At 33.4% G+C, this 24,979-nt stretch overlaps 1 protein-coding gene across 2 annotated transcripts in view; it reads right to left on the minus strand.

Moving 5' to 3' along the window:
- Positions 1-24,979, minus strand: part of LOC108694857 (segmentation protein cap'n'collar) — a 112,443-nt gene that overhangs the window by 67,659 nt on the left and 19,805 nt on the right. For both annotated transcript variants that reach the window (XM_018204541.1, XM_018204542.1), the window contains exon 2: positions 5,718-5,885. In XM_018204541.1, the coding sequence (XP_018060030.1) occupies positions 5,718-5,885 (168 nt within the window). The remainder of the gene's footprint in view (positions 1-5,717; positions 5,886-24,979) is intronic.

Genomic DNA, 24,979 nt, shown 5'->3' on the forward strand with positions numbered 1-24,979 from the left:
TCGGTAATCATTATTGGAAGAAAGATAAAGTCATGCAAAAAAGTAAGATATTTTGTAAGACAAAAAATATTGTAATAATGTAACTCGTTATCAAAAGTAAAGTATATTTAGCGCGCATTAATTATAATTGATCAATTAATAAACTGTAACGAGGAGTCAGTAAATTAGCTAGAAAATTAGATTGAAAGAGTAGCGCTATGATGTAATGAGCGCGCTGACCGTAATTAACGACGTTCTCGCATCTGAGAGGTGTCAAGAAGAGGTGAAGGACCCGACTCTCATGAAGTATGGCTCTCGAAGAGAGATGTGATCGGTACCCGGTGCTCGATCACAAAACGTAATTTCAACAAAGATGATTACGAATCCGTGGAGCTGACGAATTTGAGATGAAGCTCGCGCAACAATGGCCGAATTCAGTCGAGCGTTATTCGAACCGGCCAAGGTCGAGTCTTATGGAGACGTCATAATCAAGCGACCCTACCGCCGACATGAAAAAGGGCCCAAGGGCGGGCGTATGCCCCGGGCCATAGGTCGCCTGTAGCGCGGCGGTATATGCGAGCTGCAGTGAAATGAGTTTAATGAAAACAGTATTGTACTCGATCATTAATCATAGCAAGTCCCTGATAGCAACCATCTACAACCACCGACTCTCTATCTATCCTCCTTTCCCCTGCCAAAATATGCCTCTCTTTCTCTCTTTCTTTTCTCGTCGCTCTCCCTTGCCATCCTTTCTCGAATCTTTCATCCCTCTCTGCCTACGCTCTGGTCACTTTTTCATTCGACGATATGATATATCGTTGTTGAGTGGTGTGTTACACTGAGCTGCACGGAGTTATGAATACAAAATTCAATCTTTCCTAGTATCTCAAAATCGAACTATTAAAAATGTACTATTAAAAATGTTATGTATTTTTTAAAACATCTTTTTTTCATATTATTAATAGATATTGCACAGTACAGATGTAATTTTTTCTCTCAATGTACGTCTCTCTTCTAATATTTAAGCTTGCAAGGCTAATTTGTGTAATATTTAACAAAACGTGAGAAATTCTTTGTAGACTTCAAAAATTTTTGCATCCTAAAGGTGATCTTAAAATATTTTTGAAGAGTCACGAACGCGTATAGCCGTGTGCCTTATTTTGGGCCCACAACGTCATCTCTTTCGACTCTCGAAGGAAACGTCGGTCCCGCTTGACGACGCAACCCTCGATGCGACAATGGAGGTCCTGTCAGCGATACGGACTTGCATGGCTGGCATAGCTCTCAATTAACGTTTACGAACTGTTACGACTGTCTGCCCCGATCAACCGCCTTACAAGGACCAGAGGATAGAAAGCATAATTCAAATCACCTTGATCGCCGCGAGTAAATACGAATTCAATATGGTATCGCGGTCGCTGGAGATATGGCGCGAGTCACGCTACCTCGAATAGTATGTAACTTGCGACACGTCTTTCATTTATTTTGTGACTTGTTCTGGATTTATCTTGACGATTAAAGTATCTTAAATAAAAATTTTAATGTTTAAAAATATTTCTTTCAGTAACAAATAAATATTTAAACAAAATTTCATAGAAAAAAAATATATAATATTTTACTAGGTCATAAAAATGTAATAAGAAAATATCAATAACGGCGGCAACACAAAAAGTCGCTTTGTAGTAAGTTAGAAAAAAAAAATATAAATTACTCCGGAAGTTATTAGATGTTAAAAACATGATAAATATCCTAGATCATTGATATCATCGCACAAGCGCCATTTTGCTACGAAATTCCAGCCGACGGAAACAATCGGGACAAGAGAAGGAAGCCAAACCCACTTCGGCTGGCCGGGCGCGTTTTCAATTTCCAGGACCATCAATACGTCCCTTGGAATACCCCTCCCAGAGTGCTCCAATCTCTCTGGCTCGCGAAGTCCCCTCTCACTTTATACGCTGTCTCTCCTTCTCTCACCAGAAACGCCTCATGGATCGACATCGTTCTTTCTCTTTCTCTCTCTCGTTCTTTTTGGTCCCATCTCTCTTCCGCTCTGATAGGTTCGTCGATGGCGCCCCTCGTACCGAGGGGGATGTTGCGTACATCTATCATTTTACCAGACCCCGCCGGCTTCACGGATACATCGCAGGAACAAATGAACGCTAGCCATTTTGATGGTTTTATGAATATACTCTGCGAGCATGGAGGACGGGGCGAGAGGATCTGTTGTTTTCGTCAAGATCCTTCTTCTACATCGCATGGGTCGATCCTCTTCTCATCGCATTTCTCTCGGAGAGCCATCTTCCTCGGGCTCCTGGCACCGAAACGGAGTCGCCCTAATGGAGCCCGTCGCCTAGAAGAACTCGCTTCATTTGAATCGTGTCGATGAATTAAAAATTCATGTCAGTCACGACAGCTCGAGAAAGCGATCTCCTACTATTCGGGAATAAGGTGCCTTGTAACGATTCATCTTGCGCGATACGCATCCGCGTTGAAACAACTCGAACGAAGCAAGCGACTCTGTAAGCGGAAATTGATCGGGCTTTGTATCGTGTTTATTGCAGGCGTCTTCACTCAATAATTACGAATCATCACAGACTGATGAAATGCACAACGATACATGCAATCTAATGATATACAACGATGTATCAAGAGCGAATGTCGATCAAGATATCAAATAAAGTATTTATACAGGAATATCAATATAACTTTTTTTGTTGTTGCTTTGCTAAATGTAATCGACTCATCTTGTATTTTTTTAAATTAATATCAATAATATTTTTGCATAGATAGATCAATCAAGAACTACGTACGTAGAAAAAACAGACATAGGATATACGGAAAGGGAAACCATGACCACGTCTGTCAAGCATGGAAAAATTTGTTGTCTTCGCGACGAATGCTTTCCATCCTGAATCGCTTGATCAAACTTCCTCTTTCCTACTTTCTAGACTGACGTTCCTCTAAACGCCTCCATAATTCATTCCCGTTTCGCAGCGAGACGGAGTCGCTCTAATGGAGCCTGTCGCCGCGACGTGCACCGATCATTTAAATCTTGGCTCTGGATTAAAAATTTCTGCCAGTCACGGCGGCTTGAGATAATTGTACAACAGAAACATGCAACGTGCTTTACAGCAATTCACTTGCCTAGCTTCTTCCTAGTGACATCAACGTCGTTCTCAAATGGTACGACATGTTGACAAATATTCTACGTAGCAAGATCATTTATAGTGTTTTCATTGTATTATTCACTTTAAAGCTGATGATTATAAATCTTCCTACAGCTGTGTCTCACATATAATTTCAATTATTTATATCCATTAAAAACAAAGATCAAAAACAATGTATTGACATAGATATTATATCAACTGTAACATTCAAAATTGAACTTGTCAGAATTCCACCAACTTTAAATTTAGAAAAAGAAGTATAATACATGATTTAAGAGAATGTACGTGGTCAAATTTTCTCTTCTGACAGCGCATTGCCGATTTTGAATCATTGCCTGCCTTTACTTAAAACAATTCTGTGGTCAGACATTGGAACAATGCTTGTCAATAATCTGTCGCATTGCAAGATAGAGAGGGAGAAGACGAGAGACTGGACTCTTCTTTGTTCTCAACTGTTCGCGGATCGCGTCTCGGATCGATGTGTCGGCTTTCGATCGGGATCGAGGGTCTTCCCCGTGTTATTGGGCTCTTGAAGGCGGCGGCGAGCCCTCACAAAGATAGAACCCGCTGGAACAATGCGATCTTCGCGGAGGAAGAGGCCGATGGAGACGAAGCAGCGCATAGCGACGCCGGGAAAGAAATAAAGAAAGAAGAAACGCTGAGACTACTGAAGGTCGTGAGAAGAAGAGAGAAGCGAAGAAGCGAATGAAGAGAGGACGAGACAGAGAGGGAGACGAAGAACGTCGAGAAGTCTGATGGGCTACCCGCCCAGAACGTCGATGCACCGTCATTGTCGGTGACCATCGTATGGATGAGATCTCGTAGGCTCGAATCTGCCGGATACTTAAACGCACCTCATGTCCATCCACCAAAATGCTGCGAGCGAAGAAAAATCATCAATATCGAAAAACTTATCTTGTACGGAGAGAATTAACTGAAATCCAGTCAACTAAAGAGCTTCTTATATTTTTCATAGATTCAGATTATATTCATGATTGAAAAGTTAAAATAAATTTATTTATAGGTGATATTCAAGATTCAGAATTAAAAGACTCGTTGCTTTTAAAATAATAATAAAAGAAATTATTAGAGAATAATAGTACAAGAAAATAAATTGTACAATTGCTTTTATCTATTGTTATCTATCTGTTAAGCACAATATTTTGTTTGATTTATTTTCATTTATATATTATTCTAAATATTTTAATAACAGAGATTTGATCAATTCTCCAGATATAAAATAGAGGAAAGGATTATCATTTTTTCCGATAGTACCGAAACAAGTGCAACATAATTCATGATCTTTATCTTCATTAATAAAATATTAACCAATATTTTTCACAAATAAAAAAAATATTTATAAATAAAAAAAAAGTAATTGCAACATTTCTGTCGTTGTATAAAAATACACACGTCGGAGATAGATATAATACATCGTGAGACAAAACTACCTTAGTTCAGATATGCATATACTAGAGAAAGACAAGATCGATGGTCGATATGAACAGGGCTTAGAATATCGGTTGAGATCATCCGCGTGGGATGATTCCTAATCTCTCTTTGGGTCTACCGAACAGAGCCGCTATGTATTTGAAGTGGCTTAGTGTCTCTTATCGATCAGAGATTGATCATTCACGAGCGATTACGCGCGAACGCAGAAGCCATGCGCTAAAGAGCCGACATAAGAGATTTTTTTTAATACAATTTTTCGAAAAAAATTAAATTCACAAAAGATTCACGATATGTTGATATTTCAAAACGGATGAGCATTTCCTGAATAAACTTTATGCGGCATAAATCCGATGAAGTAGATGACAAGGAGATTGCCATTCGAACATCAAATTCGAATGCTCCAAAATCCACTATTAATCAAATTCCAGTATTAATCGAGCTAGTAGTGTCACATTTGTTCAATGTGTCATCATTTATTCATCTATTTTACGAATTGATATGAATCTATCTAGACAAGTATTTTATTGATGTTTATATTCTCATTGTATCGATTAGCTAATATTCTTGTTGAAATGTCAAAATATATGTTCCTTAAATCTACTACCAAACTGATTTTTAATGATACTCAAGAAAGAAAATAAAAACTATAAATAATAATCTTGAAATGTTGTCCAACATGTGCATAAATGCCCGGAAGCCAAATCTGGAAGTCTTTTTCTTCTGAAGTGTCACAGGGAATGTTGCTTCCTATTCGCACAATCCAATTGGTCGATGATTACCGAGAGGCAGAACGCAAAATGCGCGACGTCGCAAGGCATTCTTTAACATACAGATGCACGTCTGGAGCTTTCTATCTCTGATAATCGTCCGGGCGACACACAGGAAGACATCAATGGGCCCGTTGGCATATGGAGAAACGAACATTAAATTGAGTCCAAGGAAGCAAACGCTTCCTTCTAACATGCGTGAAAGCAGAAAGCGACGCATTCTCGAGAGACAATCACTTGTTAAACATTGTGACTGGGAACCCGAAACGATTCGAAATCGTGCATGTTTTCAATAAATAAATATGGCACAATATGCTAATTGGAAGGAAAAAAAATAAAAGCTTTTTCGTACCTTTTGATAAGTGGCATTAATAGCTTCTAAAGCTTTCAGCTTCTCAATTTCATCTGCTGATTCTTTTTCAGATGTAGATGGCTTTTTGGTAGGCGCCGTAGCCGGTTCTACCAGGGTAAATCCCAGGTCTACATCCTGCTTCCAAAGAACCTCAATCAGATCCATATCCTGAAATCGAGGATGCATATGATTATTGTATAAGATCAGCTATATCCATATTTATTTACTTCATTTTTTCCCCTTTTTTTTCAATGTGAATATAATATAATTTAATTTATTATTTTATTTTAATCCAATGCGTAATTCTTTAAAATAAAATGTAATTGTAATAAATTTTCACCTCTCCATTATCTAGTTACATGAAATAAAATACATGCGGGTTTCACTTTAAATGCAAATGAATGTGAGTATACGGGTGGAAATTTCTTTCGTTTTTATACTTAATTCTTTGGTATTCTTATCCTTATCTCAGAAATAATACTAAATCTATATTTATAATTATCGATTTTTATTTGATTATGCCAAAGAAATTAATATGAACAATTATTTCTGTTTATATTTGGTTATAATAGGCATTTTAACACAATTCTTTCAAGTATATATACATGTATAAAATTTTTACCAGATGCACATTTGATTAAAAAGAGTAGATAAAAAAACATAAAATGCATATATATTATTTAACAGGTAAATACATAATACATAATAAATAATTGAAAACTTTTGCAGGAAGGTCATGATAATCAATTTTAAAATTAATTTTATTTATTAACACGCGTGTCCATTAATTTTACGATGCACTCCTGATTAGCGTTTACGATTATAATTTTGCGCGAAGTAATCATAATATCGCTACCATCCTTCTAAAAGTCGCACGATTAATATTCCGATGCTTCCACAACGAAACGCCCTGCGCACGCGGCGCTTTCGTTTATGTTTATTTTACATAAGTTAATAACATCTGGCCTCGATCGCCGTTCAGGCCCAGTCTCGATCTCCGAGATTCATTTTTGTTGCGTCTCGGATGTCCCTCGCAGGGAGTCCCATCGACGAGTGTGTACAAAAGTGCATGATTAATGATGGTCGAGTATCGATGCATCTCGAAATGGAGGAGATCGAAGAAAGGACCCGGGAGAAGGGACCAATCACATGACGGGGCACAATCCTCGGGGCAGCTGCCCCGTGGGTTTTAATCGAGCCAATTTCGCCGAGTTCGTACTTTGAGCCTCGTTAACCAATCTACGGATTTTCCTCGCCAATCTAAAACCCTCTCCGAACTCGAGGCACTACATGAAATGATTAACATGTTCAGAGAGAAGCCGATCTATGTACCAGTTTGTATAAGTACCGTGGGAAAATCGTTGACTTAAAAAATATCGATCATATTACCTTTAGCAATATCTATAACGAGGATGCAATGTTTCTATGTATTAATTATTTTAAGAAAAATAAACACATTTCATACAATAAAAAGTAACTTTTCATATAAAACACACAATAATATATGTTTATAATATATAATTAGAGAGGATATAATATCAATATGAATTAATATTAATTTAATATGCTTTAATTGCTTATTTTTATTTTTTTAAGATATCCTTATTATATCTCCATAACGGGAATTTTAAATCTTGAATGTAAAGCAATTATTAAAAATTTGAATTGCAATTTAATATGAACAAGAATCACATCTTTATTGAAAATGTATTAGTATTACCTTTCGCACTCTTTTTGCTTATTCATTGTTTCCCCATTTACCGATAAACCGGCGCGGATGCGTAACGCTTGCTCGAACCGCCATGTTTACGGATTAAGTGACTAGCGGGACATACGCGAGTTCTTCGTCTTTGGCAGGCTTTTTCCGAGGTACTTCCGCGTCAATTATTGTTCGCGAACGCGTATTTAGGGCTCAAGTATTTCTATTGTATTCACCACTCGTTACACGGTACTTCATGGGCGTTCTCACATGGTACTATACCGCGAATATGCCGATACTTGAAACTGTAGCAATAGCTTTCGCTTCGTCAGCAACGTGCATGTGGGCTAAAACGACTCGATTCTTCGTCGAAGCATCGGCGAGACAGGAAACTACGCTTTATTCATACGACAAGCATATAAGTACGACATGTACATCTCGAGGAAGAAGCCGCGACTTTCATAACGCGACTCTTCTCAAAAACGTTACGTTAAAGGACAAGGCTCTTCGCGTAATATCTGAATAGACAATTGAATCAGGAAGTGATTAAATTTAATTTTTTCACGTTGAACAAGCATAGCAACTCGATCGCGATCTGTTTAATGTCCCAGAATAGTCCCTTCATTATTCAAAATCATTTTTCCTATTTTCTTTTATTCTTGACGAAGGGATAATGTGTCCCGAGAGATCAAGATACGTATATCAAAAAGACATTTTTTAGGGATTATTAAAAAGACAGTACATAAATAATAATATATTCTTCGCCAGTAGGAGTCTTTCAATTCATTGTAAAATTATTGTGTACAAATAGCTTGCACTAAAAATTATACAAAATTAATTTTAAAACAATTTCAATTTCGATGAAATATGAATAATAATTTTTAACACCTCTAATGTCTAAATTCCAAGGTAACACCATACTCATATAGGGTCACCAGCAGTTACAATGAAATCAATCACTTAGCCAAAGTTAACTACAACTGTCAACTAACGATCAAGATTCTGTCAACTGTCAACCAGTATTGCGCTATCACTAACAAATGAATTAGTACTATCTGCTAGTACTGGACCAGTAATTGTCAATATTACGCCAGTACCTGAATTCTAGTAATCAGTAATGGCCCAACATTGAGCTAAATGATTATAAAATCCTAAATATATAGCTTTATATATCTATATTATATTTTATATATCTATATTTTATAATTGTGGAAAACATTAAGACAAAATGTAACTTTAATAAATATTTATGTGAATAGTTAAACATTTGTTTATAGTAAATATTAACTCAATAAAAAATGATTGTTTAATCAAATTAATAGTTCTTCTATCAAATAAGTACATAAAAATCTTTATATTTAGCAAATATTTAGTTGGTTCACTATTTAAACAAATGATTTATTAAAATTTATATTTTATTTCAATGTATAGAAAAACGCAAATGTAATACATAAATCTTTATGCGTATATCGATACGTAAGTATACTAAAAATACGATTTTGCTGAAGCATCTAAAAATTTAGTTAGACATAGATCTGAAAACAATTTTATTGGACTACTAAAATAATTATGTAGAATACTTGAATTAGCTGATATTTGAATATTAAAACTTTTTGCAATATTGTTCATCATGCTTTCTATATTTTGATGGTCCAGTCAAATTATTTTCAGATCTATATTTAGCTAAATTTTTAGATTCTACTTCAGCAAAATCATTCTTTCTGTATACAATAACCGTTATTTATCATTCGCAAATGCCAAGTGAGAAAGTAGTGATTTTCTCGATCACGAAATATCATCTTCCATCCAATCCTCCATTACCACGCCCGTTCCTAATTAATCAGCGAATATGTTTGTGGACGTGCCCCAGTCGGGCAAAGACAAAGGGGCCGCGGCGCCATTAATCTCTCGGTATCGTTATCGGCGATCGCGAATTTGCGCGCGGCCGCCGACTGCCGCACCGCGGAGGGATGTAACGGATATGATTCCGTGCGGCGCGCTCTCGCGCGGGCGTAGCTTCGTAAATTACTTCGCTGACCGTGTAATTCGATGCGGCGAGAATTGAGAAAGGGGAGACCGGTGATGGTCAATGGGAGGCAAAGGGAGAGACACGGCGTGGGTGTGCGTATGACGTCGGCCATGTTGAAGAGACACAGCGGGATATCCGCCGCGCCCACAGTTGGGCTCCGCGGCGCGACGTCAAGAGTTACCTCTCGCTCGGCCCACGTTTTATACAGCGCAGCGCCGTGCTGCGATGCACGATGCACGATGCACGATGCACGATGCACGCCATGAGGCACGATGCACACACTCGCTCAAGTCCGATATATCGACGCCCTCAATTTCTATTCGATTTACATTGGCAGGTTGGGACCGAAGTCCTGAAAAAAGACTCGCGCCCGCGACTGTCCGATCAAAATGATCTCCGACGACGGTCGGCTATTGTAGTCAGCCTCATGTTCCTCTGCGGGCGAAAAATTTATATTCAATTCATATATGTATTCAAAATGAAAAGAGCTATGATGAGCTGATGATATATAGTGAAGGAATAATTGTCACGTATCTTTCATGATCTTACATGGGTCTAAAAACAATTCGAAAATTTAAATCGCTGTGTCAATAATTATGTAATTATATAATTTCTACCCGAAAAAAACAAATTTGCTGAATTTACTTAAATATTTAATTAAATACAGATTTTTGTTGAGCCATTAAAATAATTATATAAAAAATTTCAAATATGACGAGCTGCAAAAAATATTGACATTAAATTGATAATTATTTTGATAGTTCAATAAAATTATTTTCAAATCTGTAATTAGTTAAATTTTTAGAAACCTCAGTAAAATCATTCTTTGCATGTAAAAATAGAATATATCATTCGATCAAAAATGATTATCTTAAAATTTTGAGGGTACAAATGGGTGCCAGTAAGACGATTTGATCAGAGAAATCTGGTGAGATCAACCCGGCACAAAACGATAATGCAAAGGCAGAAGATATATCTAAGGATCAGTAATTACATGAGGTGGGCTCGTAATGGTCGACCACCGTTTATCTAGCATCTCTCCGATTGAATCGGATATGTCGCGGATAGGTTTCGCGAAACAGCGATGGCGAAACGGCTTCGATACACCGAGCACCAAACGTATCTCCATGAGTTATCTCGCAAAAAGCGATTGTTTTTGTGTCTAGCCATAACAGGTACAACGCTCCCGTTATTTCCGCGATTCTCATTGTAAAGATGAATCTTTACTTAGTTATCGTTGCACGTATCGAGTAATTACGGCCGGGCATCGATACGTTCAACTCTCTGTAACTGTAAATATAATTACAGCTCGCAAAGTCCAAAAAGATCAAGTTCAACTTTTTTGTTTTCAACTTCGGGCGAATAATAAATAGAGCTTGACAATGTTTTGCAGTGATTGTATTGGGTCGGAACAAGCGTTTGTAGCGTTACAAACTTCAAAATTCAAGTAGCTATAACTTAAAAATGAACAAAATTTAAATTGTAAAAAAAAGATTGTAACATTCAAAATTTTTATTTTTGAAAAATCTATATCTTTCGAGTTTTTGCGAGTTTAATAATTTTTATGTATAGAATATTAGAGATAAACAAAATGAGACATTTTCTTCTCATTTTATGGGCCTGTTATGTATAAAAAAAAAACTTATGAAAATTTTCGATTTTTTAATATAAAAACTTAAAGTTTTCCCTATAAAATCATTTTTTAAATACGTAAAATTTGTTTTTGTTACTGAATTATTCTGAATTAAATAAAAAGAGCATTTTAATTTTGATTGCTTTTAGCTTCGTTAAAAATCGTCGTATCGCAATTAAAAAAAAAAAAAACAGATTCTTAAAAATGAAACTTTACTCTATTCAATGATATTTGCCAAATAATTGCCAAATTGTTTTAAAAACATGTAGATATTTATAATATAAAGTAGCGCTACGTTCATTTTGATCCAATGTTACTTCAGAAATCATCGCAATTAAAGTAAAAGTTGTCAAAATAAAAATAATTACACATATTCGAAAATATGATCTAATGTAATATTGAGCTAATTGTCGTAAAAAATGATCGTTTTTAATTATTGCATGATATGAGATGATTTCTGAGGTAATATTGGATCAGAATGAACATTCATAGCGCTACTTTATATTAAATATCTATATGTTTTTAAAACAATTTTCGCCGAATTGGCATAATAGAGAGACACAATAATCTATATCTTCGTAGACGATTCTTGACAGTGTTTTCTTCGTCAAGCAAAATCACTATCGTCGAAACATGACTATGCAGCTTTCTAGTTTTCGTGCAAGTCGATGCACTTGTCCTAATTCACAGTTTCTCTCCTAAACTGTTCAAGTGATTCGTATTGGCGTTGTTGTTTTTTTATTTATTTTTCAATTATCTATTTTTCAATTTAGAATTCACCCTATATTTTTTCTTATTTTTGCTATTTTACCATTAAGGAGCTCCTCCTATTTTTTGTTCATTTTTCTATTTAAACTGTTCTTCTCTATTTAAATGCTTCTTGTATCATTACAATATTATATGATTGGAAAAGAGTATATATGGATTAATTATAATTATTTACTCAAAAACTGTGTAACTTTCAACTAAAAAAAAATCTCGGTTGATTATTTAATAAAAAAGATGATCGAGAATGATAATACTATTAATTCTTCTCCGTACACACACACACACATACACACGCACGCACGCACGCACGCACGCACGCACGCACGCACGCACACACACACACACACACACACACACACACACACACACACACAAAATATATTTCAATAAATATATTTCAATAAATAGTATTTATCTTGGTATTTATAAAACTACATAAAAATGGATAATATTGTAAAAAATATAAGTCATTGTATTACGAGCGTTTCGTAGATGGCGCATATAGAAAGCCACATCGTCCTGTCAGCAACATATAAAAGACCTTTACAAATTTGTTGCTAATCTCATTATCGCTTAACGTCACTGACTTTCTTCTAATCTGGCATTTATATATTAAACCTTTGGGAATATCATGCTGTTCAACAGTGAATCCATCAGAATATACCTGACTATGGACAATAGATAAGACCTAATGATGATTCTACCGTTAGCTTGACCAGATATTATCCGCAATTTTCACACTTTTCTCAACGAATTGACAAACTAATACGTTGCAATTTTTGTTATAGATAAATATTTCTATATATTTGTTTTTGAGATATACATATATACTTATTTATGTGTACATATACAACATAAACTTTATATATCTATAGCATTGCCTTATTAAAATTAAAAATATTTTTTTCTTAAATAAAATTTTAAAATTAAATCAAAATTAGAAGAAATATAAAACAAAAAATAATTTTCTCTTTGTATTGTTTCATATGTATATATTCATTTTTATATAAAAAGTTCTAGTTCCATAATTACTTTTGCAGAGATTATATATCTGATATAATTTTAAGAAAAATATCATTTAATGACAATAATTTCATCTAGATTGTCAAATGAATACATCAAACTCATTTAGGAAAAAGATTTATAAACGATTACTACTAAATCTTAGTGCCTAATAATATTTCTATATACTTATAATAGTATTCGTAATATAAATTTAAGCTCACGTAAAGACACAAGGTATCGCGTTTAGTTACACTAAACGCGGTACACTACCATGTGTTTTTTGATGTAATCAAATTTGATGTAATCAACTCAAATATTACTCAAATTTACGATCTCAGAATTTACATAAAATATCTACTTTCTTTTTGAAGAAAAAACGAGAAAATTTCCACCTTAAAAATCTTTGAAAATTGTCTTTTTGAAAACTCTCTTTTTATGCTTTCTCTCTTTTTGTGTAAACAAATGATTTCTTGAAAATCATAACAAATGATAAATCACGTATTATTCATAAACTATATTTATCTTATATTTACTAATGACATGGAGATAAAAACTGACTGCAAAGATGATCCTGATTTAACCCGGCAATAGTCATCTGAGGTATCTTTACATCCCAGTAAATTGTAAATGAATGGCGAAAAATATGAGAATTGTAAAATATTTTATATGGACATTGTTTAATATATTTTTCATTTTTAATAACTTCTTTATGAATCTTTAAATATGTAATTACGCAGCGAAAATCTGCAATAAAAAAAGTTATGTTAATTAAAATTTTTATTTTTTAGAAATACTGTCAGGACAATTTAAGTGCTTTTTCCATGTAATATTTGTTTAGTTTCTACTTACGTTTTTTTTCAGAAAACTATGATTAAATATAAAATGTTCTCAAGTACCAATAAATTGAAAAACAATCAATAGCATATAATATGTTGTTAATAATAGTGATTTGGTAAAAATACTCTGGATGATAAGATAATGGATATCTATATATGAACATATCTATTGAATGCTGCTCTAAAAAATAACGGTGTGGATTTAACATCTTTGGTGTGAATTTAACACCCATACGATATCTATATAATATATTGGTGTTAATATATCAACCATTATGTTGGTGTTTTATTTTTGTTATTTCTTCATCTAACAATAAGCAAAATTATTATAAAATAAATTTTACTTTATATATTAAAATATTAATAAAAATATTAATAAAAATAAAAAAATATTCAATTCAAATGAAAAAGTTTTCAACAAGGGATAACCTTTTTTTTTTCACAAAATTTGTTATCATATTTATATATACTAAATACAAAAAATATCTTTTTATATACTTTGTTGAAATAATTTGACTTAAGATTTTCATTGTTCACATTAACAATTATTTTATGCTAAATTCTTTTATTTCCTTTCCAATCAAAAGTGTATAGTACACATATTTAACATTAGTATTTTAATTTTGAACAGGCAACTTTAATTAGAATAAAAGTCTCAATTGGATAAAATGATCGAGCTTCATCTTGAATTACGAAGTTTTCCATTTGGCGATGCGTCGTATCGAGAGAGTAGGCGTAAAGGAATAAAGCATTAATTTCCTGGTTTTAATTAGTGCGTTGTGCATGCAGCCGCACAGTAATGGCGGCCGAACCTTCGGTCAAGGCGGGGATAAAGGGAGAGGCGAGGCTAAAGGGGAATTTGATTAATGATCCTACGGGATCTGGGACGGGAGGAGAGGGAGGAAGCGTATCCTAGGGGACGCCTGTCTTGCCGCGAAGCAACGATCAGGCTACCAAAACGTAACTCGAATACACAGACAATATTTTCGGATATATGAAGCATAATTGATGCGCAATATATGGCCTTTTTACTTTTCGATTTTTTAAAGAAAATTACAGTTTTCATTCATTATCACTGAAGATTAAAAGAAACAAAAACACGATAAGAATAATAATCTTCGTAAATATCCAATTGGAAGTAAATTCAAAGCATGTAAGCATGTATATTCGTAATGTTACGATCGAGCTAATGTAATGCAAATAAAAAAGCAAATAAAAAAGCTTGAAAAGAACGGAGATTTAATTACGGCTAAAGTTTTCTGAAGCAAGGGTGAAACTTAACATCAGTCATTAGGGAACCCTCGACTTTGCGAAAGGGGTTAACTTTAGGGTTACGCGGGAGGAGTCACATAATCCGCTTTTTCCAACGATCAATGCTACGTCTCACATTGCAATGGCGACAGTTATTTTTAGAGACATATAAGCAAATATTAACTTAATCGAATAAGTCAAAAGTACATTTAAATCGCGATTCTATAATACAATTCACTAATACAAAGAAAATAATTTCATTTTATCACATCTTTCTATTACTGATAAAAAAAAGTTAAAATTCTAAAAAATACTCTAGAATGAAACGAGCACAATTAGAAAAAAAATAAAATTTATACATATAAATTTATTCATAATCAATCAGTGAACTGTAATCGTTTGAAAAAGTCTAAAATTTTTTCATTTGTCATAGTAATGTCATAGTAATATCCTTTTACTTTTTGTGTAATAATTATTCACGCATAAAGAGAGTATTCTCAACCATTAAAATCGCAAAAAAATTACTAATTGCACGGATTGATTAAGATTCCAATAACAAAACCGGTTATAACTTGCCATACAGCAAATAAGAATTATGAATTGTACTAAACTTTCCTATCTATAATTTTGATATCTAAATAATCTACAATTATAAATAAAAAAAAATAAATAAATTATGAGGCCGTTATCAATTTTAAAGAAATCATTGCCACAGATTGCAATTTGTCACAGAAATTTCATTGAATTTTTCTGGTTTAAATATCACCAGTGCATGTCCGGTCAAACTCATTATCGCAGTACCTTAAGCGAACTAACGAATAAGAAATTACGGCCTAGTGCACAGCGACCATGACGCTCGCGTGAGTACTGAAATGCGATCATTTGCATCATAATCAAGACCATCGGAGCCATATTATTTTCTTCTTTCGCGCAAAATAGAAAAAAGGAAACGAACACTCGCGGACGTAAGATTGTAAAAGCGGTAAGGCGGGTAAGGCGGGTAAGACGAGGGCGGCAGAGGCAGCATGAAAAATAGTTCCGGCGCTATCGGTGCAGCCAAAGCACCCCCCTATCTCGTGTCCCATCGACGTATCATCAATGTAATTCGTATAATGTATCCACGCAACTCCGACCGACAGGGGAGTCCGGCAGGATTGCAGAGGAAGAAAAGAGGGGGGATAGGGAATTGCGGAGGGAGAGACGTGTATTTATGTTGTGGGATATATCGCAGAGGTACCAAGCCAGCAAGAGGGAAAGGGGGAGGAGATGGAAAGGGGTGGGGAGCGGTGCGTGTACAAAGGGAACGCCGACGGTGCCCTCACGATCGTTCACCCCGACAGGGGCGTATATTCTCCCTCCTCAACCCCGGAGCCGCGATCCCCGCGATACGATGCCAAACCCACGTATTTTACATTTGCCACTTTTTACGCGTACTTCAAAAAGAGACTTGCAGCACTCGTGTCGCAACTTAAATACACGTCGGCCACGATTTTTGGCGAGATATAAAAGTAAAAAGAAACTTGAAAAATTCAAAGCTATATAAGTATAAAAGAGAATAAGATGGAGATGAGATCTTTAGAAACTAATTTTATTATTTTTATTTAGTGAAGAATGCTCTTTAAAAAAATAAACATTTTACAAAAAAAGAATTTATCTTTGAAGTTTTATCTCGATAATCTAAGTTTATCAGTATTTTGTGAACAAGAATTCTATAATGTTTTACAACTGTTATTTTACAATTGTTGCATATAATGTAAAAATAATCTACTAGATTTCTATTTATCGATATTAATTGATACGTCGAATTAATTGATACGTTTTATATAAAATTTGAAAGATATTTTTTTCAAACGTAACAAATAAAAAACGTATATGTAACAATCTGCATGATAAAGTCATAACATTAATAAACGTGACTTCTTGTGTTTAGTAAGTTAGATTAGAAAAGCGTTGTAAAAACTATATCAAAATAAATAATCCTTTTGGAATTAATAAGGATACTTGTTAAATATACGTAAGTTCTTTATGCGTATCATGTACACAATAACGATATATTATCCATTATAAAATGTTGCACAATGTTCCTTATCATGCTGTCGGACGAGAATACTATTTTCACGCACTGTTAGATAATAATTCGCTGCGTATTATATCATCTTACACTATTCTAGCTCATCAATTTATAATCCATTCAAGTAAAATTGAAAAAATTTCATGAACGTTTTCAGAAGATAATTAACAAGAAAACAGCGATACAAAGTGTAACTGCCTATCAATTTAATGAATTTCTTAAGTCTATGACGACGATGGACTGTTTATAAGTATGTTAATTAGCTATTAACATATGAATCGCTCAAGTATCTCTAAAAGTAATCAAATATTTTTTTTACTATTATTTCTTCGATTTATCATTAATAAATCAAGCAAATTCTATTTTTACATTCTGTATAATCAATAAAAAAGTCAATTCTTGCAAAGAAATTATATTGAATCGTTTTATTATAAAAATTGATAATCATACAATAATTAAAAAAATTATTATTATATATTATAAGTAAGTAGACATAAAATTTTATTAATTTTCTGTAATATTATCTATCTGTAAATGATCAGTATTATTCTCATCCACGTAGTGCCAAACAGTGGCGTAAAATATATTAAACTGCTATTATTATTATTAGCAAGTAGTTTCTTTTTCTTCTTCAAAGTTTAAAAGAGGAATAGAATTTGAGAACAATCTAAGACGAAGACTGCTTACCTAAAGCAGAAAGTTTGAAGAAAATCATTTATCATACATGTATTCTTTCGTACGATCCAGACGAGATCTTCCATTTTACTAGAAAAATTCTTATCTTCATCTTCGAGCTTTTCCTGTGCGCGTGCCTTATCTGCCATACGCGGCATAAGCCGAAGAAAGTGCGGAACCAATCTCGGTCATCGTCGCAAGAACATGAACCAAACCATTTTCTTTTTATATGTCCGCCTCTTTCGTTCCACTGCAGCCATTAAATCAACATGTTCCTTTATTTATTCTCGAATCCCTTCGCACATTGTACATATATTAATTTTCCAACTGATAATTAATATTATCATTATGTGAATCAACTCATTTATTCATAAATCTCTAGGTATAATCACTATAGGAAATCACGCTAGAAATTTTACGCTAGTGAAAACTTAAAGACAGATATGGAGTTGCATGTTTCTCTTTTCATTCACGTCGATATTCATGGCTATTTCTAAGTTAAGACGATGGACGACGCCTAGCAACACAGTACGCTTTACCTTCTAGAGAGAAGTTTAATAGCACGCATAATAAACATAAATAAAATCACTTAATTACATCGGATGAACGCAGGTCGCGAGCAAGAAACCACGTATCAAACTACTTTGCAGTAGGATTACGATGCAATTTTGGCGAATATATTTACGGTTTGGCAAAGTAAAAAAAGAAATTATACGCCTTCAAGCGTGTCTCATAAATGGCAATCAATTAAACGCGTTACTAACACTTCTTCCTCATTCCGACTACCTTCTGATAATCTAATGAAGACTTGACGAGTTTGATCTAGATAAAGTGCACTTTAAACAAGGCTATATATTCCAAATTTATTTATGGTTTCACAATAATGATTGCTACGCTTCGATGTAATAAAAATACGCAAATTTTTTCGCGAAAGACAGATTCGACGGTATAAAGACTGAAGAAAAATGGCGTCTGCGACTAAGCCGATGGTAGTGATGGGCCCTGAATTTTTTCGAGATACCGCGCGATTGGTTCGAACCTTATAATTACGCTTGGAAGAAAACCGGTCTTGTGCTTGGCGATTTCACGATGAACGCCTTCGCTCAGGTACAACCGCCATTAATGCAAATAAGATCCTAAAAGACACGATCGGAACTAATCACTGGATTTTAACCTTGAGAATTTTTTTTCTGCAAACAGCAATTGTTAAGATTTATTCACTACTTATGTTTCTCGCAATTATAGAACGCTCTACGAATTTAATTTACTTATAAATATTAACAACCTCAAAAAAAAATACTTTCAACCCTATGCTTCAAATTTTCTCTTTTATCAAATGATTATTACAGTTGTACACAACTATCATATCTGTGATTTCTCTGGTTACAGAATTTTCCAGAAAATATTCGCAAAGTTATAAAGTCGGCAGAGCAGATGGCAAGGCCTTTCGACCAACCGCACACTACGTTTTCTGTGAGAATCGTTCATACATAGAATTGCAGTCCATGCGATGTGCGTTCATATGGAGAAAATGCAATTCACGATGTAATCTCCAGGGAACGGGCATCGATCACACGACGATCTTCCCCGACGTCAAAATATTTTCAAAGACAGTCCGCACGACGGGAGCCTAGAAATCGTTCAATTCAACGGAATCGCCTCAAAATCTATCTCTCTGGGAATGATCCGCGAGAAAAATTAAAGAAAGCCTTTCTCGAGGGAGATATTCTTGGCTATAACGCAGTTTCACATGAATTTATAGATAAAATAGACAAACCTTGGCTACCGATATTTTCACGCTGCCACACTAAAATTTTTAACATATCATGTATTTCTTTTAAAATGTCAAATACTTCTAATCAAAGATAAGTGCAACAATTGATGCCAAAATTTGTGAGTCAACGAGATAAATTCAAAATAAAATATTTTCAAAATAAGTTATAAATAAATAAAATAGTTATACATATTTTTAAAAACGTTAATATGGTTCTCTACATATGCAATGCAATATGTAGAAACAAGGTCATCAATGAGCAAACTCAAAATGTTATAAAATGTAAAAAAATTATTAATATGACAATATTTATCAATAATACTAATATTTAATAAAAAGGAATTTATTCAAAGTATCCTTACAATTATTATTAGTAAATTATTATTAGTAATTTTTGTCATATTACTATCATTTTTTTAAATTCCATTCTGCAGTGAGTTTGCTCATTGATGCGGTCTTATCTCAAAATATTTTAAGACTGCACACATAATTATATAATTATATGTAATTATTGCGTACCGATTTAATTGTTCAGTAACGTATGAATTCAAAAACATCACATAAGACAAAAGATATAAAATACATCGAATTTTGGAAATAATCGAATTATAATTATAAATATATGAACTGTATACATTCTTTTAGTTTCTGATTTAAATTATATCTGACAAAACTAATAATACTAATAAGACTCATGACATCGGATGACTTCAAAAAGAATCAAACTCCTTTCGCCGAGGGCGTTTCATTCTCTTCGCGACACGGACTTGGAGTTTATCGAGACGCACCTGCAGCTGAGAAATGGAAGATAGCTGCCTTTTTTTAATCCTCAGGTGAAGGTACATAGAAAAGGCACAGAGTCCAGAAGGGCTGAAGAAGACGGCGCTTGACAAATGAAGAGGACGGCGTCCCTTTGAATTTCGATGGCTGTAAAAGGAGCCTCCGACGCCAAATCGACTGCGCATCGCGGCGGCAACTTATACTTTGTTTAGTACGGAACTCATAATGTCGATTATGAAAAAAAATGTTAACGAGCCGGATGTGGTCGACGGGCGGCAGGAAGGTTAAGGCAAGCCGAATCCGACCGAGAGCTCGATAGGTCGACAGGTCGAGAGGAATCGAATGAACGGATGGACGGCCTGTTCAACGGAAAGAGACACCGCTGCGTCAGCCTGATAAAATCTTGAATATCGCGACACGTATCATTACGCAGCGCACGAACGCGGCTTTTACATAGCGCTGTCTCCGTGGCAGTCACGATAATTACTAGTGACAATCATTGCCAGTGTCTCCGTCGTTAATGAGTCGATAAAGATATCGCTGTCTTGCACACGTCATTCGCACTTTTACGCACAAAAGGACTCATCGTCCTTACGCAATGAAACTTCGTGATCGCAAAAGATAAGACTTATATGTTCGGTCTGAAAGTACGATTGCAATACAAGTGATCATTGAAGCGTTAGGAATCAGGAATGATAATAGGATATTCAAGTCAAATTTGGAATCGATTCCTATAGGAAAATAATTAATTTTAAGTTTCTTATTAAATATTTTAAATTCTAAGATGAAATATAAATTAATCAAAAAAGATTTTTGATGGAATAGCGAGGGAAGATTTATATTCGTCTCCTGATGAGATTAACATGGGAGATAAATATGATGATTCGATTGCATCCTGTTTCTACGCCCCTGCCTTTCTCCGCATGATACTTTCACATAGACCTCCACCTAATGTCATTAGTCACCACAATAACATTTCTCCAAGACTCGAAAGGGACGCAAAACTATTATACCACTTGTTCCGCACAGAAAACGCCGGCGGAGGTGTTTATAGTAATCTTACCATAAACGATGAGCCGCCCAAGGTGTCCCGTTGTCACAATCATTTTTTATGTTCTTTGACTGAAATCTTCAAAACGAATAATCGGTTTGCCTTAATCCATGTAGGATTCATCGCAATCTATTCTGCATTCCAATTTAAAAAAAAATTTTTTTTTTCTAAAGTAATTAGATTTAAAAATGGTTTACCGCAAACAACTTTTTCAAATTAAAATAGATTGTAATTTATGAGTTTCGAAGATGAAATAACACGGCGAAGGAAAAATATCATAGTATAAAATAAATGAAAATGAGCAGGATGTTCCAAAAATCGTGATCAGGAAAAGAAGGACTTTTCGTATATAGAGTGTATAAGTAAAAAATATAGAATTTTTTCATATAAGGTTCTGTTTTTTAAAGATCAAATTAAAATATTTGTAAAGTACACGTGCACTTGATTAGCAACAATCTATTTAGCTATAGTAGATTAAAATCTTTTCAGTAATGCTAAAAAAACAATTAAAGAGAAGAATAAAATAAAAATTATAAATGAAAATCCGATATACAGTGAGAAATAGATTTTCATCCTCATTTTGAATGAATGTTTATATAACATTTTCTAACATTTTATTATATGCATATAATAAAATAATATATATATAATTAATAATAATAGTTTTTGTAATAATAGTATCAATTGCAACATTATAATAATAACATCGATTATTATGAAAAACAAAAGACACTATACTAACCGTGCATATATAAATAAAATTATCATAGGGCGACGCCAACGATCACGTGCGCGAAAATATCGTAGTTTCAATGTCCACATGGCGAACAAGACTTGACACATTGACAAGAACGTGATACAAGACCACCTCCGCTACAATCGTGATGCGTATCTGATTTGTTATCTCGAGCTACCACAATTTGTCAAGGCGAATCGGATTGATCTAAAAGGATACTGATCGACAGACAGGACAGAAGACATTCTTAATTCTTCGGCGAACGATACCTTTATCGAACGAACATATTTTGTTATTTAACGATAATCGATCGCGAGATCAATGATCACGTGCTAGATCGCACAAGTTGCTAACAGTCATCACATTGTAAGAAAATAAAAAAGTATAAATGCAGAAATCTGCAACAAGAGATTCTATGGCGCCATCTGAAATCATTCGGACGAAGGGTGAATGTGGTAAAAGCCTCAAGTCGCGATACCGACTATTCATAAACCAGAAAGTATATTTTTGAAAGATGCATCACCAAAAAAGTTCTTAAAAAAAAAGGAAAAAAAGTTCTTTCTTTTAATGTGATTTATATGAATATTTTTTTATGTTATTATAGATGTTTTTCTTTTTTTCCAATGGCACTATCTTCCAAAAATATACTATTGTATAATTATAAATAAATAAATATAAATATATATAATAAAAATTTATGCTAACAACAGCCGTATTATTTATTCATATATTGCATCTATCTTTTGATGATACATTTTTCACATAGGATAAGGTTCAATTGTACATGTATAGTAGACGTAAGTGATAAGCTTAATACGTTATAATATTGAATACGATGAAAACTTTATGCTGCAAAGTCATTGTTTATGACATTCGCAAGTGACATAAAAAAGTAATAGATATGAATTAGCACGTAATCATTTGTATTTTTTTAAATATTAAATAACTATTGCAAGAAATGCTTAATATGTTATATCATCAAATATATATGTATACTGTACTATAATATTTATACAATATAAACATATCAATCGTTTGAATTTGTTTATTGCGAGAATAATTATACTTTTAGTTCAAATCTTTATATTTTTCTTATAATTTTTTCTATCAATATGTTCAAAATCGACTACAAAGTTTTATATTGTATATTTTTCTTTTCGATTCTTTCCTTTTCGACAATTATAATTTTTATGTTTAGATTAAACTCAAACTGATATTTGGAGTTTCATATTTAGAATAATATAATTTAAAATATAAATTAAATTTTATTTAGAATAGAAAAACATGAATCAGAAGATGAATGCAGTGAGTTGTTCTTGAGATAAATATGCATATTGTTTATGTATCCGTAAATTACTTAGTGATTCATCTACAGTTAGTTTCTGCATACAGGGTGTTTCCTGTAATTTGATCATTTAAAATATCTCCGTTTGTTTTGATGATACCAGAAAATACCATAGGAAAAAATTGTTTGATTCAAGGGGTATACATTATGATGAGCAAAAAATTTTTCTCAAGGTCATATTCTTTGAGACTTTAAAATCATCTCTACTTTTTCAAATGGAATTATATGTATAATTTTTTTTTTACACAAATAATTCCTCTAATTATCCTGTATATAAAAGTCCATTAGTTTACGAGATATTTTATACTTTATTCTGGAACATATTGACATAAAATGTTAAATAACTCGTAAACTCTATGGTTTTTTGATATCTCAATCTTTATACTTTTACATACAGAATAATTAGAGGAATCATAGTATATAAAACATATATAAAAAAAATCATACAATTCCTTGAAAAGAATTTTTTCATCATAATATGTGTCGCTTTGAATCGAACAACTTTCCCCTGTGGTATTTTCTCGTATCATCAAAAACAACAGAGATATTTTAAATGATCAAGTTACAGAAAGCACCCTGTATATATTTTGAATATCTTAAAATCTCGTGTTATATGAACACAAAGTTTAACAGAAAGAAGATAAGAGAAAAAACAAAATTTTAAAACGATAATCCGATATGTATGCACGGATAATAAATTTAATTTTACCGTATAAATTCGATCAAGTTGCATTATTATCACATAATCGTTATGTATTTACCTGTGACTCATGTGTACAGAATACAATGGCCACGATACAGTGTAATTATATAAGTGTACAATGTTATAAGTGGATATGTGCGCACTTGCAGTAATAGTCACTTGACATGCTTAAAATATCGTATCTAGCATAAACATTTTAGTAAACATTTATTTTTCAAGTTCCACAGAATAAAAACTTGCATGTGATATATAAGCAAGTTGTTGCTAGGAAGTTAAACAAAAGAAAAAACCCATTTTAAAGGATACAACATCCGCTTTTGTGTCAGATAAATTCGTGTCTGTGACAAAATTTCACATAAAATATATATATATATGTATAATGTATGTTCTGCAAATTAAGTATTGTCTCATAACTCGCACCGATAAAATTTATTTAACATGAAACCGACTATTGATTATTCTTGATTATTTACACGATTTATCTAACACAGATGTGAACGATCTGAATTATTATTAACTATCGTTAGTTAAGTAATATATTGTACAGATTGTACTGTATTCATATCAGTGCGTTGGCTTGCATCATGTGAGTGTGAATTGTTATCTGCTGGGTATTATTAAGAATCATTATAAATCGCGCCGAGACTTTATCCTTCATCGAAAGTGTCACGGCTTTGGCGCCAAGCGAGATCATATGTGTAAGTTTCAATGTTAATAGAAATTCTAATATGTCAACTATTGACATATTAGAGTTTATCAATCATTCTCTATTCTTCCATTGTTCTTTTAATTTAAATATTTTATAATATCTTATCAATTTTCTAACAAAGAAATAATAAAGAAATAATAATTTTAAAAAATTTATAAAATGTATATTATATAATAAATATAAATTATAGTATTAAA

The sequence above is a fragment of the Atta colombica genome, unplaced genomic scaffold (genome assembly GCF_001594045.1).
Source record: "Atta colombica isolate Treedump-2 unplaced genomic scaffold, Acol1.0 scaffold125, whole genome shotgun sequence".
NCBI lineage: Eukaryota > Metazoa > Arthropoda > Insecta > Hymenoptera > Formicidae > Atta > Atta colombica.